The following is an 18,362-nucleotide window of genomic DNA, read 5'->3' on the forward strand; positions in this document are numbered from 1 at the left end:
AATTATTATTTGGCGTTGATTTCATTATATACTGTAGATAGACTAAGTACTTTTGTTTTTTGCAGACCGTCCTCCAGCGCCATTCATTTCAATGAGCCAGCTATATATGGGTGGGAAGCGCATATATCTGAATTGTTCTGCTGCAGGTGGCTCTGGTAGGAGACAAGTTACATTTTACAGGAATGAACAGAAAATCCTTTCAGCAGATTCCTTTCCAGAAATCATCATCAATGAAATAGTTATCTCTGTACAAGCGATTAGTGGCAAATTTTCCTGTGATTATCGCATAGAAAAACTTGGAAGATGGATTCACTCACTGATTAGTGGAAATGTGAGCATACCAGGTAAATTTGTGAGAGGTTACTGTGTACAGGGGATAAATCATCTATTGAAGGCATAAACATGCACACCCTTTAGGCAGTCCTAACCCATACCTAAAAGTGTCTCCTTCCCGCTTATCAGCCAGCTCTCAGGGAGCTTTCTTTAAATCCAACATGACATATGTGAAACTGTTGTATCCGAATGGAGCAATTTTATGTTGGCCATCTTACCTTTGATTCAAAAAAGGCTGCCTCATTCTTGGTATCTAGCTAAAATGTGGGGAGGGGACAATGCCGCCCAGGTGAGTAGTTTATGTCCCAGGGAGTATGCATAGGATGGGTAGTCTTTATCTCGTGGGGGTGGTTAAAGTGGCTAATCTGTGTCCCTGGGAGTGGGAAGCACAGGTAATTTATGGTGGGGGTTAGGGTGTGGGTTAGCCTATGTCCTGGGCTAGTTACATTGAGCAGTCTATGTCCCCAGAGGGAATTATCATATGAAAAAAGTTATTGTTTTCAGGTAAGACTCTTTATATAGTATGCTTTTCTTGCTATATGCAGATTCCATAACAGGGATACCAACCTTAATTACTCGTATCTCCCAGACGTCCGAACATCAAACAGGCTATGATGTAGACATAAAGACATCACCAACAACCTCCACATCTACAGGTAATAATGATCATGAGTTTTCAAGATGGATAAGATCCGAGATGACGTGATATGCTCTTCCTCAGTCAGTGACCTGCTCAATTCTCTACCTGAAACCTCTGGCAGTCTCTCTTCATTTGATCTCACAAGTGAACATAAAGTATGAACCTCTCTTCTCATCCTGCTACTTTACTAACTCTCCTCTTGAGCCTATACCCTCACAAGTAAGTAAATCTCTGTCTCATGTGCTAATCCCAACCTTAACTAACATATGTAATCTCTCTCTCTCTCTCTCTCTCTCTCTCTCTCTCTCTCTCTCTCTTTAGATGTATCTTTCCTTCACATGCAGTGATTACTTCCATTCTGAAAAAACTAAATTCTGACCCTAACTCACTCTCAGACTACCATCCCTTCTCTCAGCTCCAATGTCTCTCCAAGCTACTTGAGAGACTTTCCTACAATCGCCTCACACACTTTTTTAATTCACACAACTTATTGGACCCACTTCAGTCAGGCTTTCATTCCCAACTCTCCACAGATACAGCACTGACTAAAGTAGTGAATGATCTAGTCACTGCGAAGTCCAAAGGTCATTACTCACTACTTATTCTTTTTGCTCTCTCTGTAGCTTTTGACACTACTGATTTTCTTCTGATACAAACAGTACAATCCTTAGGTCTTCAAGACACAGCCCTCCCTTGGTTCCTATCCTACCTATCTAATCACTCCCTCTGTGTTTGCTTCTCTGAATCCAACTCCTCTTCGCTACCTCATTCAGTTGGAGTATCACAAGGCTCTGTCTTAGGTCCTCTGCTTTTCTCAATCTATACCTCTTTTCTTGTTAACTAATCTGCTCTTTTGGATTACAGACTCTCAAATCTATTTATCCTCCCCAGATTTGTCACCATCTGTATTGGGCCATGTGACTGAACGCCTTTTTGCCATTTCATTTTAGATGAAATCATCAGCACATCTCTCCACCTCAAACTTAATATTTCCAAAATAGAATTCATTTTATTTCCACCGTCCAATAGTAGTTACCAACCTGATATTTCTATCACTGTTGAGAACATGACAATCAACCCTACACCACAAGCTCACTGCCTAGGTGTCATTCTAGACTCTAAACTGTCCTTTGGTCCCCACATGCAATCTGTCTCAAAATCATGTTACATACATCTAAAAAAAATATCTAAAATATGATCATGACTTACACAAGACACTGCCAAAACTTTAATCCATACTCTTATTATCAAGAAACACAATTGTACTGAAAGTACCAAAACAGCGCTGAATCAATGATGGAATAATTAAATATATGCAGACAGGTGGAAAGGATCAATCAATATTTAATGAATATCTATTTAGTCAGTTAAAAATAATTGGTTGCACATAAAGGACATCATAAGAGCAAATTTAAAACATGACTGACTTTAAACAAGCCAGAGGATCCTATGCGGGACACTAATGATATAAGAGGGTGGTCTTCTGTTTGCCGGCGGTCGGGCTCCCGGCGCTCAGTATACCGGCGCCGGGAGCCCGACAGCCGGCATACCGACACTTATTTTCCCTCGTGGGGGTCCACGACCCCCATAGAGGGAGAATAAAATAGTGTGGCGCGCGTAGCGCGCCACCGTGCCCGTAGCGTGGCGAGCGCAGCGAGCCCGCAAGGGGCTCATTTGCGCTCGCCAAGCTGTCGGTAAGCCGGCGGTCGGGCTCCCGGCGCCGGGATGCTGGTCGCCGGGAGCCCGACCGCCGGCCAGCCGTAGTGAACCCGATATAAGAAACTGTTAATAATAATAATAATAATAATAATAATGAGTTCAGTGAATTGTCAAAATATCCTCTAGCTGACATCTGCTAATAATCAAGTGTCATCTCTGCCACCAAAATCTTTGGTGAAAGTTTCACTACCTTAAGGTAGCTACACATTAGATGAATGTTCTAAATGATATGCACAATATCGATATCATTAACTATTTTCGTGCATATCTTCTAATGTGTATGCACTATATAATTAACAACAGGGTCGGGCTGGCCCATAGGGGTACCAGGCAAACCACCGGTAGGCCCCACTGCCTGAGGGCCCACTCCTTCCTCTAGGGATCAGGTTCCAGGCTGTGCACTTGTATTACATATGGTAGATATGGGCCCTCATTCCGAGTTGATCGCTCGCAAGGCGATTTTAGCAGAGTTACACACGCTAAGCCGCCGCCTACTGGGAGTGAATCTTAGCTTCTTAAAATTGCGACCGATGTATTCGCAATATTGCGATTACAAACTACTTAGCAGTTTCAGAGTAGCTTCAGACTTACTCGGCATCTGCGATCAGTTCAGTGCTTGTCGTTCCTGGTTTGACGTCATAAACACACCCAGCGTTCGCCCAGACACTCCTCCGTTTCTCCGGCCACTCCTGCGTTTTTTCCGGAAACGGTAGCGTTTTTAACCACACGCCCCTGAAACGCCGTGTTTCCGCCCAGTAACACCCATTTCCTGTCAATCACATTACGATCGCCGGAGCGAAGAAAAAGCCGTGAGTAAAAATACTATCTTCATTGTTAAATTACTTGGCGCAGTCGCAGTGCGAATATTGCGCATGCGTACTAAGCGGAATTTCACTGCGATGCGATGAAATATACCGAGCGAACGACTCGGAATGAGGGCCATGGTGCATTACACTGCACTAAACTATTGTGTATTTCAAGCCTGCGTGGAGGCTGGCCACACCCCCTTTGTAGGCTGGCCACACCCCTAAGTATGGGCCCCTATAACTGCATCCCCCCAGTGGGCCCTTCATGCCCCAGTCCGACACTGATTAACGATACGTGCTCCTGTACGTCGTTAACGACCTCCTCTGTTGTCTGCACATGCAGTAAAATTTGGGTTATATCATCCAAAATGGCATGTACGGGCCGACAGTGGGGTGATGTTACTGAACAATATTGTTAGCTCTAAATTGGCAACCTGGGAGGGTAGGGAAAACATTAGATGACATCGCTCATGGGGGATCATTCCGAGTTGATTGCTCACTAGCTATTTTTTGCAGCGCTGCGATCAGATAGTCGCCCGCCTAAGGGGGAGTGTATTTTCGCTTTGCAAGTGTGCGAACGCTTGTGCAGCCGAGTGGTACAAAAACGTTTTGTGCAGTTTCTGAGTAGGTCTGAACTTACTCAGCAGCTGTGATCACTTCAGCCTCTCCGGTCCCGGAATTGACGTCAGACACCCGCCCTGCAAACGCTTGGACACGCCTGTGTTTTTCCAACCACTCCCTGAAAACAGTCAGTTGACACCCATAAATGCCTTCTTCCTGTCAATCTTCTTGCGATCAGCTGTGCGAATGGATTCTTCATTAAATCCATCGCCCAGAAATGATCTGCTTTGTACCCGTATGACGCGCCTGCGCATTGCGGTGCTTACGCATGCACAGTTTTGCCGAGTTTTACCCTGATCGCTGCAAAAAATAGCTAGCGTGTGATCAGGTCGGAATGACCCCCAAGGAGCGTATCGTCTGTTGTGTAGGCACCTTAACTGGTACAAGAAGTAAATTAAATACTGTACAAAATTAATTTTGGAACATTATAGAGTGATATCACTGTAAATAAGCAATACGCAAAGCATTTCTTCCAAAGGTTCTAGTTGTTAATATATATATATTTTAAATTAATTTTGTGTTCTCTATATAGCAGACTATACAGCCATGGACTACATTGCTATGGCTTCTACTTTCTCAACAACACATCAAGGCACAAATTTTGAAGGAAAACAGATATCACCAGCATCTCACACATCTACAGGTAAAGTAAACAAAAATTAGATTATAATTCTGGTAGTCCAATTTTCTCCTGACAGATGGCCTAATTCAGAGATGTACACAAACCTAATGTTTTATGTCAATGTCTGATGGAGTGAGATCTTTGCATCTGCAGTGTTAATGAACTCCAGCACTATGTATGTGAGACCCCTAGAGCCAGTGAGAGGGTCTACTGCCAATAACAGGCCCCCGCTGTTCCCTTAGAGCACAACATACACACCGGTACTTAGTGTGCCACCGGGGCTTAAACCTCTAGCAGTAGGGGCTCACACAATAGGCTGGATACCACAAGGAAATTAACCTGGAATGTAGCAGCTTGATTGTAACATAGTAACATAGTATCTGAGGTTGAAAAAAGACAATTGTCCATCGAGTTCAACCTATTTGTGGTCTCCTATGCATGATGATTTGACTAAAATTTCTGACTGATGCTGCTGTCAGCCGTTGCATTTTATCCCTATTTATAGTAACTATAATGCATGACTATGCACGATACCCCTGGATATCCTTATCCATTAGGAATTTATCTAACCCATTCTTAAAGGTGTTGACAGATTCCGCCATTACAACTCCCTCGGGCAGGGAATTCCAAACACGTATTGTCCTTACCGTGAAAAAGCCTTTACGCCGTATTGTGCGGAATCTCCTCTCCTCTAACCTGAGCGAGTGTCCACGAGTCCTCTGTGTTGATCTAACCAAAAACAGGTCCCGCGCAAGCTCTGTGTATTGTCCCCTTATATATTTGTAGATGTTGATCATATCCCCTCTTAGTCTCCGCTTTTCCAATGTAAACATGCCTAGTCTTTCAAGCCTTTCCTTGTATTCCATCGTCTCCATGCCCTTAATTAGTTTGGTCGCCCTCCTCTGTACCTTTTCAAGCTCCAGGATATCCTTTTTGCAGTACGGTGCCCAGAAATCTACACAGTATTCAAGGTATGGCCTCACTAGTGATTTATATAACGGGAGTATAATACTCTCGTCCCTAGCATCAATACCCCGTTTTATGCATGCTAATATCTTATTAGCCTTCTTTGCTGCAGTCCTACTTTGGGTACTACTGCTTAGCTTGCTATCTATGAGGACACCTAAGTCCTTTTCCAGTACAGAATCCCCTAATTTTACCCCATTTAGTAGATAGGTGTAATTTTTGTTCTTGTTACCACAGTGCATTACCTTACACTTGTCTGTGTTGAAGCGCATTCTCCATTTGGCTGTCCATGCTTCTAATTTAACTAAGTCGTTCTGAAGAGACTTGGCATCCTCCTCTGTATTTATAGCCTTACACAATTTGGTATCATCTGCAAAAATTGACACCATGCTCTCTAGACCTTCTGTTAGGTCGTTAATGAAAATATTGAACAGCTGGCAATGCAAGGGTTATTTGCAGACAGACTGGATACAGGATGACTTGGCAAGACTGGGGTTAATAGCAAACAGACTTGGCTAGGTTATGCAAACTAAGCTGGTGTAACTTAAGACTGCAGAACTTTATGAAAACCGGATATACAGCAAAGCATTGGTTAATTGTAGGCCAACTTAACAGAATATGCTGACTGGAGACTACTAGGATTGTGCAGGATTCACAGAAGGACAAATGGCAATGAGGTATAAATTGTAGAAAACAGCCAGGTGGTGGTTAACTGCTGGTACAATAAGGTGCTGGGTGTTTACTGATTGAAAGCAGAGAGCTTACAGCATGATGCTAGTAGCAGAGAGACTTGCTTGATGAATTGTTTAATGAATCAGGTCTGCTGGAAATGCTGCAGGCTTGTGACTACAGGCACATCTGGAGTGAATAAACTTTGCTGGTGGTAACCACGGACACACAAGCTGGAAGCACACAGAACCAGGCTGGCAGGGTATATTCACAGAGACTTGACAAGAGCTTGGACATGGATCAGGAGCATACACGAGAATGGATGGCCACAGCAAGACAAGGACACAGAGCAGGAATGAACAAGGGACAGCAGGTACTGGGCAGGATCCAACAGGGCACCGGTGCAGGACTGTCATGGACAGCACACTGAGGACTTGAGGCAAAGTACAAGGATGCAAGACTCAGACAGACAGATCAGGGCACAGGAACAGAGAACTGTACAGTGTACAGTGACAATGTGACAGGCTTCACTAGGTAACAGGAACTAGTGAATATCACTGGCAGGGCGGAACTGACCAGAATCCCTAATGAATGGGAGACAGACCAACCACAGGAGTCATTAGGCTGGAGTCATGTAATGAGGAATTCCAAACAGGTGTGCTGCTGCACATACCAGCCAGCATCCTGGTTGCTAGGAGACAGGCAGTAATACAAACAGACATAATGGTAGTCTAAAGTATATATGGAGTGAACAGTGGCGCTTAGTGAATTAGAAGCCGCCCAAATGTACTTTGGTGGTACCCAACCACCACTATGCAAACAATAAAGATAAAGATTAGGTACACTTTAGGTGCTACCACCAAAAACACAATTACCATATAAAGGGCTATCAAATAAATGTCCGTGAGTGTCCAAATAAAATCTTGATGGCTTTGAGTACTATTTGCATGATGTACTCTCCTTCGCTTCCTTCAAGATAGACTTTCTCTTTATAATCGTGTCGTCAGCATTTAAAAAGAAAAAATATATAGCATATAGTGTAGAAATTCTTTAAACATTCACAGTTTATTTCCCCCCTCCAAAAAAAGATATAAAATGATAAAAATTATTTCCATCCAATACCAAAGTGAAATCTTTCTGCTTTAACGAGTTAAAATTGGAACCGTACCGTGCCAAGCTCCCAGCAAGGAGCAAAGGAAAGAGCAATCAATGGGAGGTTCCGGAATCCCTCCTTCCTCCCTCCAAGCTATTCACCAGCAACCGGACATGGTATGCTCGTCCCCGATCGTGGATGCAGGTAGATGGATCAACACACCGCCAACGCGTTTCGAGTTACTATTAACTCTTCCTCAGGGCAGTATGATCCCTACCTGCATGCATCCATATTTATACTAAAAGTATAAATATGGATGCATAAACCTAACCATTCACCTGGTGCCTAACCCAAACCCCATTACTTACCGTCAGGATCCATTGGAATTTCTGCTGTCGGTATTCTGACTGTCGGGATTTCAACTCTCGGGATGATGCCGCATCCCATCTAGCCAGAAATCATATGTCCCAATATGATGTTTGTGCTTGAAGTGCAGAAACATGAATTGAAAACATGAGCAACATCTTAACTCACTATGCTTGTGTGCCTCTCCCTCCTCTGTCACATAAGGCAGCATAAGCGCCTGATTCAGAGATGGATGCAGAGCTGATGTTTGCAGAGCTGAATGACCTGTTTGTGCTGCGCATGCATCCAGTGGTGGCTGGGCCAGGGAGCAGAGTGCAAGATTCCCCGTGGCCAGCCGCGATCACTGGAATACATTATTTTATAGCATTGGCCGTTCACTACTTATTGCAATAACTAGGTAGCATGCAGCCATATTACAATACATAACAGCAAAGCTCACCCAGTGCTAACTTCTCCTGCACAGCCGTGGCCACGCCCCCCCCCCCCTCTATTTCCTTTCAGCTGTCCGGCCAGTAACTCCACTCTGCTCTCTCCCATTGGCTAGACTGAATAACACATGCACAGAAGTGCATGTGACTGACTTCTGCTTGTCCTGCACTGATGCATGCTGCTCTGATGGGTACTGTCACTGTAACAGTACATGAGGGGGTATGACCAGCAACCGAGGATCCTGGAAAATAGTTACAGATCTCCACATCTGCTCCCAGCCCAGCACTGGCGTATTTACAATGGGTACAGTGTGTGAGCTGCACGCAGGCCCTCTGTATCCAGGGGGACCGACACCGCACATCATATACCCATTTTACTCAATACTTACGCTCCAGAGTCCCAGGTTGCCGCAGCTACGCTTGTAGAAATCACTGGGGAAATGGCGTGCGGCTAATTTCCCAGTGTTTTGTGCATGCACAGTAGGAAAGTCACTGGGGGAATGGCTACAGTGTTGGCAGAGTGTTGCTCTGTTTGATAGTGATTTTAATCCACACAATTGATAGTTAACAAGAACGCTGGTCAATTAACATACAAAGACAACACTTGTTAATGCGGAAGATGTTCTGCAGCAGCAGTAACTCACTCATATATATAACAGGCTGGTACAGTGGTACTTATCGCTATACGTCATTTGGCTGTGGTAAGGTAGTGACTCTGACAGTATGGGATGGAAGGCTGCACAACCATGCAGATTGACTCCCATTGGTAGGAACACACACCGCCCATTGCTCTCCGTCCCGCTCAGGCAGTGCGACACATGCTATAGGAGGAACCGTTTCTCTCTCTCCCCACTGCAGGAGGAACTGTGTCATCAGTCTCCACCTCCCTGATACTCCAGCACTAGAGGGTAAACACTAGAGGATGCGCACCCAGTGTAATGTATACACAGGAGACAAGGTTCTGAGTGCACAAAACTCCAACACCCCCCCTCGCTCAGGACTGTCTCCGGTCACATATAAAAGAACATGAGATTTTATCAAAACTTTTCAATAAAGTCATACCTGTAACCGAAAACATGGTTATGAAGCAAAAAACAGTAATAACAAATCAATATCAAATATATTCTAGTTCACATTCTTTCAAGAACACATTTAGCAGGTGTGATGTCCCTTTGTTAACATGTCAGCAACATTTTCCTCACTTGCCACATATTCCACATTGATGGACTGATTCTCCACAAATTCACGAATGAAGTGATGTCTTATGGCAATAAGCTTAGACTGTCCATAATGCTTGGTGCTAGAAGACAAATCTAATTCTCCTTTGTTATCACACGCAATGTTGATGGTCTCACTGTGATAAAGAAGACTTAATTCACACAAAGGGGTATATTTACTAAAATTCGTATTTTCCCGTTTGAGGTCAAAGTTCAATCACGAATGACATCGAAAGTGTAAATATACAACTTTTTGAATTTAGTACGACTAATTTACTAAGCTGCCGTATTCTGCATTTTCGGTTTTACCGATGTCGATGTAATTTGTTTTTTTAGGCAGTGTTTTACGTGAGTGACTTGTAAAACACTGCCGACTTTAATACAATGAATCTCAGCCGAATCTGAGAGATCCGTGCTGGGCTTCATTGTGCACCTTTATTAAAAAAAAAAAAACAGTGTTAAAATAAAAAAAAAATTGCGTGGGGTCCCCCCTCCTAAGCAAACCCAGCCTCGGGCTCTTTGAGCCGGTCCTGGTTGCAAAAATATGGGGGGAAAAATTATAGAGGTTCCCCCATATTTAAACAACCAGCACTGGGCTCTGCGCCTGGTCCTGGTTCCAAAAATATGGGGGACAAAAAGCGTAGGGGTCCCCCGTATTTCTGAAACCAGCACCGGGCTCCACTAGCCAGATACATAATGCCACAGCCGGGGGACACTTTTATATAGCTCCCGGCGGCCCTGGCATTACAGAACCAACTAGTCACCCCTGGCCGGGGTACCCTGGAGGAGTGGGGACCCCTTCAATCAAGGGGTCCCCCCCTCCAGCCACCCAAGGACCAGGGGTGAAGCCCGAGGCTGTCCCCCCCCATCCATGGGCTGCGGATGGGAGGCTGATAGCCGTTGTGTAAAAAAATGAATATTGTTTTTAGTAGCAGTACTACAAGTCCCAGCAAGCCTCCCCCGCAAGCTGGTACTTGGAGAACCACAAGTACCAGCATGTGGAGGAAAACTGGGCCCGCTGGTACCTGTAATACTACTACTAAAAAAATACCCCAATAAAAACATAAGACACACACCTTGAAAGTATAACTTTAATGCATACATACACACCTCCATATACACATACTTACCTTATGTTCACACGAGGGTCGGTCCTCTTCTCCATGTAGAATCCATGGTGTACCTGTGGAAAAAATTATACTCACAAAATCCAGTGTAGAAGCCTCTTCTTCTTTTAATCCAGTTGTAATCCAGGTACTTGTCAAAATAAAAAAACGGACACCCGACCTCGCACTGAAAGGGGACCCATGTTTTCACATGGGACCCCTTTTCCCGAATGCCAGGAACCCCCTCTGACTTATGTCTAAGTGGGTTCCATCAGCCAATCAGGGAACGCCACGTTGTGGCATCCTCCTGATCGGCTGTGTGCTCCTGTACTGTATGACAGGCGGCACACGGCAGTGTTACAATGTAGCGCCTATGCGCTCCATTATAACCAATGGTGGGAACTTTGTGGTCAGCGGGTGACCAAAAGTAACCTCACCGCTGACCACAAAGTTCCCACCATTGGTTACAATGGAGCGCATAGGCGCTACATTGTAACACTGCCGTGTGCCGCCTGTCATACAGTACAGGAGCACACAGCCAATCAGCAGGGTGCCACAACGTGGCGCTCCCTGATTGGCTGAAGAAACCCTCTTAGACATAAGTCAGAGTGGGTTTCTGGCATTCGGGGAAAGGGGTCCCATGTGAAAACATGGGGCCCCTTTCAGTGCGAGGTCGGGTGTCCGTTTTTTTATTTTGACAAGTACCTGGATTACAAATGGATTACAAGAAGAAGAGGCTTCTACACTGGAGTATGTGAGTATAATTTTTTCCACAGGTACACCATGGATTCTACATGGAGAAGAGGACCGACCCTCGTGTGAACATAAGGTAAGTATGTGTAAATGGAGGTGTGTATGTATGTATTAAAGTTATACTTTCAAGGTGTGTGTCTTATGTTTTTATTGGGGTGTTTTTTTAGTAGTAGTACTACAGGTACCAGCGGGCCCGGTTTTCCTCCACATGCTGGTACTTGTGGTTCTCCAAGTACCAGCTTGCGGGGGAGGCTTGCTGGGACTTGTAGTACTGCTACTAAAAACAATATTCATTTTTTTACACAATGGCTATCAGCCTCCCATCCGCAGCCCTTGGATGGGGGGACAGCCTCGGGCTTCACCCCTGGTCCTTGGGTGGCTGGAGGGGTCCCCACTCCTCCAGGGTACCCCGGCCAGGGGTGACTAGTTGGTTATGTAATGCCAGGGCCGCCGGGAGCTATATAAAAGTGTCTCCCGGCTGTAGCATTATGTATCTGGCTAGTGGAGCCCGGTGCTGGTTTCAGAAATACGGGGGACCCCTACGCTTTTTGTCCCCCAAATTTTTGGAACCAGGACCAGGCGCAGAGCCCGGTGCTGGTTGTTTAAATATGGGCGAACCTCTATCATTTTTTTTCCCATATTTTTGCAACCAGGACCGGCTCAAAGAGCCCGAGGCTGGTTTTGCTTAGGAGGGGGGACCCCACGCAATTTTTTTTCAAAAAATAAACACTTTCCCATCCCCTTCCCACTGATAAACATGCACGGATCTCATGGATCCCTGCATGCCTATCCAAACACGGGATAAAAAAGCAGGTCTGGTTTTTTTTAGCACTTTTTCACGAATTGTATTTCTGCACGGCAGTGTTTGGCTATTGTCGGCAGTGTTTCTGATTTGCACTTTTTAGTAAATTACCGATTTCTACCAAATTGCAGGCGTATTTGACCGATGGTGTATTGATTCGTGATTTTTTCCTAGGACTTCCAATATATTACGAATGCCCTCATCACTGCCGAGATTTTTGCTTAGTAAATTACCGAAATGACACTTTGAAGAAAAAACGGCATCTCGGTCAAAATCGGGACCTTAGTAAATATACCCCAATGTCTCTTTTATCCGTAGTGCTTCCTTTGATGTTTTTGTAAGTGCCATATACTCCGCTTCTGTAGTAGAGAAGGCAACTTTGGCGTGCTTCCAGCTCGCCCAGCTGGCGGCCACGCGCTAACAATACAAACAGATACCCTGTGTAGGAACAACGGTCGTTCTCATCTGACCCCCAGTCGGCATCACAGAAAATTTTAACGCTGGAATCTTTAGACTTTGTAAATCCCAACTTTAGTGAACTTGTACCTCTAAGGTATCTTAAAATTCTTTTAACTGCAATCCAGTGTGGTCTCCCAGGATTGATTGCGAACTGACTTGCCGGACTTACTTAATGTGTGATGTCAGGACGAGTCCCAATACTTGCGTACATTAAGCTACCAACGGCATTCTGATAAGAAATCTCTTTCATTTCCTCTATCTCTTCCTGGCTGTTTGGTGACATGGCCTTTGCCATTTTTTTATTACCTTTGTCAATGCTTACTGGTTTTGCATCAGACATTCCATACTTGGAAAGTATTGCCTCAATATATGTTTGTTGGTCAATTTAACAGTCCCTTCTTTTAGATTTTTTACAATCCTCATGCCTAACAAATGATTTGCAGGGACTAGATCCTTTAACTTGAACCTTTCTGTAGCTGGTGTTTTACAACAGTGATGTGTTTCTCTTGGCCTGCCAGTAGTAGATCATCTACTTAATTGGTTCCGGACCTTTGGGTATATGCCTTGGCAACAAGGCAGGCTTTGTAACGAGCAATTGTCCCATCTGCATTTAACTTCTTGCAAAAGACCCACTTGTTCTTGATCGTTTTACGGTTGCTTGGCCTATCAACTACAGTCCATGTACTGTTATCATCCAGTGCTGACAGCTGTATCAATTGCTGACTTCCACTCTGTCCAATCACTGCTTGACTTTGCTTCCTGTATGTTTTGGGATTCACACTAAACTATGTTTGCATATTCCTCACTGTATTTCTTGGCTGGAACACCTTTGTTGCTCCTCATGGAATTCCTGTTTCCTGATTTGTTGTCTACATTGACATTCTCTGTTTCAGACACGCTTTCTGTTGTCTGTACATCCAATAACACATGCTGTTTTTCTTCTTGCTCCACTGCCCCAGTTAGTGGCACTATTTCATGGAAAACCCCATCTCTGGATTTAGGAAGACGTTTGTTTGTAATATCCAAAAGTCTGTATCCTTTGCTATCTTCACAGTATCTGTGTCACAACTGAGGGCCTGAGCTGACGGAAGGCAGCCTCAGTTGTAGGGGCTGAGATGTACCGGAACCTGGGAGGTTGTATCAGACCCCTGGACATGTAAGTAACATGAAGAGAAACCGCCCGAAGGCGTGACCACGACAACTTGAGTAAAAGTCAATGATATTTATTTATGACAAACTCCATGCATCACAGTAGCAGTAAAAAGTAACATAAAAATCAGCAGAGAAATAATAATACAGTTCCTGGGTACTACAGGGTGGCAGGGGCCACAGAGCTCTGGTGGTATGAGACAGTTCTTATTATCTGCAAGTTGGAAAGTCCTTACTAGGCTCAACTGTAGCAATGAGGAAAGCCCAGGGTCGTACCAGCTGGTGTTCCAGGGAAAGCTGGACTGCTGTAGATAAAATGCTGCTGTGGGTACTGGTTAGAACCAGACAGGTGTTGGCATGGAGTGGATACTGGCTGGAACCAGTTAAATAATAAATAAAGCTTGAGAGCGATGCAATGTAGATGAAATGTAGAATTTGAGAGCGGAGAAATAATAATACCGGTGGAGAGTGGTAAACTGCAGAAAGGACACCGGCCCTTTAAGAGAAGCTGTACACTGCTGGAAGCTAAGCTGGAAGCAGGTGATGTTGTAGCTGGAAACAGGTGAGTCCAGAATGGATCGGAGAGTCAGGCTACACCGCAGATGGAATGCTGGTGCGGGTCTCTATAGCAGAAGTCTGGAGACAGGAGCTGGAACCTGGAAGACATTCACAGAAGAGAGACAAACTGGAACTAGGTTTGACAACCAAAGCACTGACGCCTTCCTTGCTCAGGCACAACCTATTTATACCTGCAGCAAGGAAGGCATTGGCTAGGCAATTATGCAAATTAATAATACTGACAACGGATTGGTAGGAATGATCAGCTGACAGAATCCAAGATGGCTGCGCCCATGCAGACACTTGGAGGGAAGTTTGGATTGTAATCCATGTGGTCTGGAAAACAGTAATGGCGGCGCCGGCCACCGGAGACAGGAGACGCCAGGCTGACAGATGCACATCCGACCACGCGGACACAGCGGAGGCCGCGGCTGACGTAATCGCCACTCTGAATGCAGAAGCTCAGGGACGGCGGCGGAGGCCGCGGGAGACGCCATGCCAGATGTATAAGGCGTTACTGTGACTGCGTCCAGAGAGACAGGAGAGGATGCGGGAATGTGCACATCAGGATAACAGATGGGATCCGGTCCTGGAGCGCTGAGCCAGCCTATGGAGGCATCTGATAGGTAAGAAATGGCGTCCAGATACCCGGATCGTGACAGCACCCCCCCCCCTTTAGGAGTGGCCCCAGGACACTTCTTTGGCTTTTGAGGAAACTTGGAATGGAATCTCCGGACCAAGGCAGGAGCATGGACATCAGAAGCATTGGTCCATGAACGTTCCTCAGGGCCATAACCCTTCCAGTCAATAAGATACTGAAGTTGACCGTAACGGTGACGTGAGCCCAGGATCTTGGCTACTTCATACTCAACGCCTCGTTGAGTTTGGACTTTCGGAGTTGGAGGAAGTGAGGAATGAAACCGATTCAAGATTAGCGGTTTCAACAGGGAAACATGGAATGTCCTGGGTATCTTTAAGAAGGGAGGCAACTGGAGTCTGTAAGCAACAGGATTGATGACTTGATCAATTTTAAAAGGACCGATGTAGCGAGGTGCAAACTTCATACTGGGAACTCTTAACCTCAAATTCTTCGTGGATAACCATACCCGATCACCCACCTTGAGAGCAGGAACTGCTCGACGCTTCTTATCCGCAAACTTCTTGTACCTGAACGATGCCTTGAGCAGAGCTGATCGTACGCTCTTCCAGATATTGGCAAACTGATGCAAGGTGATATCCACTGCGGGAACAGAAGTTGCTGGAAGCGGTTGGAACTCAGGGACTTTAGGGTGGAATCCAAAGTTGGTGAAGAATGGTGTTGAAGAAGATGAAGAATGATACTGGTTGTTATGACAGAACTCGGCCCAGGGAAGTAATTGAACCCAGTCATCTTGAGAGGAGGACACATAGATGCGGAGGAAGGACTCCAAGTCCTGATTCACCCTCTCAGTTTGACCATTGGTCTGAGGATGGTAAGCCGTGGAAAACTTTAGCTTGACTTGGAGGGCTTGACATAAACTTCGCCAGAATTTGGCTGTGAATTGAACTCCTCGATCTGAGATAATTTCTTCTGGAAGACCGTGGAGTCGAAAGATCTCTTGTATGAATACTTGAGCCAACTTGGAAGCTGACGGAAGACCGGTGAGAGGAATGAAGTGTGCCATCTTGGTGAACCGGTCAACTACCACCCAGATGGTATTAAACTTGTTGCACATGGGCAAATCTGTAATAAAATCCATCGACAAATGGGTCCATGGTCGACGGGGAACAGATAGTGGAACCAGTTGCCCCGCAGGCGACTGGCGGGATACTTTATGTTGAGCACACTTTGGGCAAGATGCAATAAACTCCAAAACGTCCTTTTTCAGAGTTGCCCACCAATAAGACCTAGAGATAAACTCCAGGGTTTTTTGGATACCTGTATGTCCGGCAAAGCGGGAAGCATGGGCCCAATGCATGAGCTTCTTCCTTAGTGTCGGCTTCACAAAACTTTTCCCTGATGGGGGCGTAGAGTCCATCCCTACCGTGGAGAATGCCAACGGATTTATAATAGGATGCTTGTCTGAAGACTCTGACTCATTTTCTTGCTCCCATGAGCGGGAAAGGGCATCGGCCTTGCGATTCTGAGAGCCCGGACAGAACTGGAGTTTGAAGTCGAACCTGGAAAAGAAAAGTGCCCATCTGGCCTGACGAGGGTTGAGACATTGTGCGCCTTTCAGATATAGAAGGTTCTTGTGGTCTGTAAGGATGGTGATTGAATGAGAAGCTCCCTCCAACAGATATCTCCACTCCTCTAGAGCGAGCTTGATGGCTAGCAACTCCTGGTCGCCAATGGCATAGTTGCGCTCCGCTGGGGAGAACTTCCATGAGAAGAAACTGCAAGGATGTAAATGGCCATCTTTAGCCCTCTGAGATAACACCGCTCCTACTCCAACGGAGGAGGCATCCACCTCTAGGATGAAAGGAGAGTCGATGTCAGGCTGTTTCAGGACAGGCGCAGAGATGAACCTCTGTTTTAAAAGATGAAAAGCTTGCATGGCTTCTTCAGACCACTTGGACGGGTTAGCACCCTTCTTGGTGAAAGCAGTAATAGGCGCCACAATGGTGGAAAAGTCTCGTATAAACTTTCGGTAATAATTGGCGAACCCTAAGAACCTCTGGACCCCTTTGAGGGTTAAGGGTACCGGCCAATTCTGGATTGCTTGTAGTTTCTCAGGATCCATCTCTAGTCCGGAACCGGACACAATGTACCCTAGAAACGGAATGGACTTGACTTCAAAGACGCATTTCTCTAATTTGCAATAGAGATGATTGACACGGAGACGGGACACAACCTCCTTTACCCAAAAACGATGTTCCTCTAAATTGTTGGCAAAAATGAGGATATCGTCTAGATAGACCACGACATGACGGTATAGAATGTCTCTGAAGATCTCATTGACGAAATGCTGGAAGACAGCTGGAGCATTGCTCAATCCGAAGGGCATGACGAGGTACTCATAATGACCGTCACGGGTGTTAAATGCGGTCTTCCACTCGTCACCCTCACGGATCCGGATGAGATTGTATGCACCTCTCAAGTCCAGCTTTGTAAAGATGGTAGCTCCGCTAACTCTGTCAAAGAGCTCAGTAATCAGGGGTAAAGGATAGCGGTTCTTAATGGTAATGTCGTTCAAACCTCTGTAGTCGATGCACGGCCGCAGACCACCATCTTTCTTTTTTACAAAAAAGAAGCCTGCGCCGGCTGGAGAAGAAGAAGGTCGAATGAACCCCTTTGCTAGGTTCTCTTTAATGTATTCCTCCATAGAATGCGTCTCGGGCAGAGACAACGGATAAGTTCGGCCTCGAGGTGGAACCTTCCCTGGAACGAGATCAATCGGGCAGTCCCATTCTCTATGAGGAGGAAGGATATCAGCAGAAGCTTTACTGAACACATCCGTGAAATCTTGATATGGAGGAGGTGGAACATCAGACGACCTGGGGGAGGAAGAACAGACAGGCAACACTTTAAACAAACATGTCTCAGCACAGGAGGGACCCCATGCCAGGATTTGCGTAGTCGTCCAATCAATTGTAGGATTGTGAAGACGGAGCCATGGAAGGCCCAGGACCACAGGATGTGTGGCTCTTGGAATCACTAAAAGTGAAATAAGTTCGGAATGAAGAACTCCCACTCTCAGACGAACTGGTAGAGTCCTTAGAGCAATAACTGTATCAAAAATTTTACTGCCATCCACGGCAGTTAAGGAAAAGGAGGAAGGAAGTCTCTCGGTGGGTAGGGACCACCGTTTAACATAGGCTTCGGTAATAAAGTTCCCAGCTGCTCCGGAATCCAGGAGGGCAATGACGTTCTGATAACGTTGAGCAACTTGAAGCGAGACTGGGAGATTACAATCTTGAGGAGATGGAGAGGAGATCATTACTCCTAGCCGGCCCTCTCCTTGACGAGCTAGGACTTGGAGTCCCGGACGTTTGGGACAGGCATTAATGGTGTGAGACGGAGCTGCACAATAAAGACAGAGAGACTCGGAGAGACGTCTTCGGCGCTCAGCAGG

General features: G+C 45.6%; 1 protein-coding gene across 1 annotated transcript in view; it reads left to right on the plus strand.

Moving 5' to 3' along the window:
* LOC134970551 (uncharacterized) overlaps positions 1 to 18,362 on the plus strand; it is a 95,790-nt gene that overhangs the window by 52,035 nt on the left and 25,393 nt on the right. Inside the window, exons 3-5 of the mRNA XM_063946489.1 lie at positions 66 to 344; positions 879 to 989; positions 4,652 to 4,762. Coding sequence (XP_063802559.1) covers positions 66 to 344; positions 879 to 989; positions 4,652 to 4,762 — 501 coding nt within the window. The remainder of the gene's footprint in view (positions 1 to 65; positions 345 to 878; positions 990 to 4,651; positions 4,763 to 18,362) is intronic.

Source organism: Pseudophryne corroboree, chromosome 1 (assembly GCF_028390025.1).
Source record: "Pseudophryne corroboree isolate aPseCor3 chromosome 1, aPseCor3.hap2, whole genome shotgun sequence".
NCBI classification, from domain to species: domain Eukaryota; kingdom Metazoa; phylum Chordata; class Amphibia; order Anura; family Myobatrachidae; genus Pseudophryne; species Pseudophryne corroboree.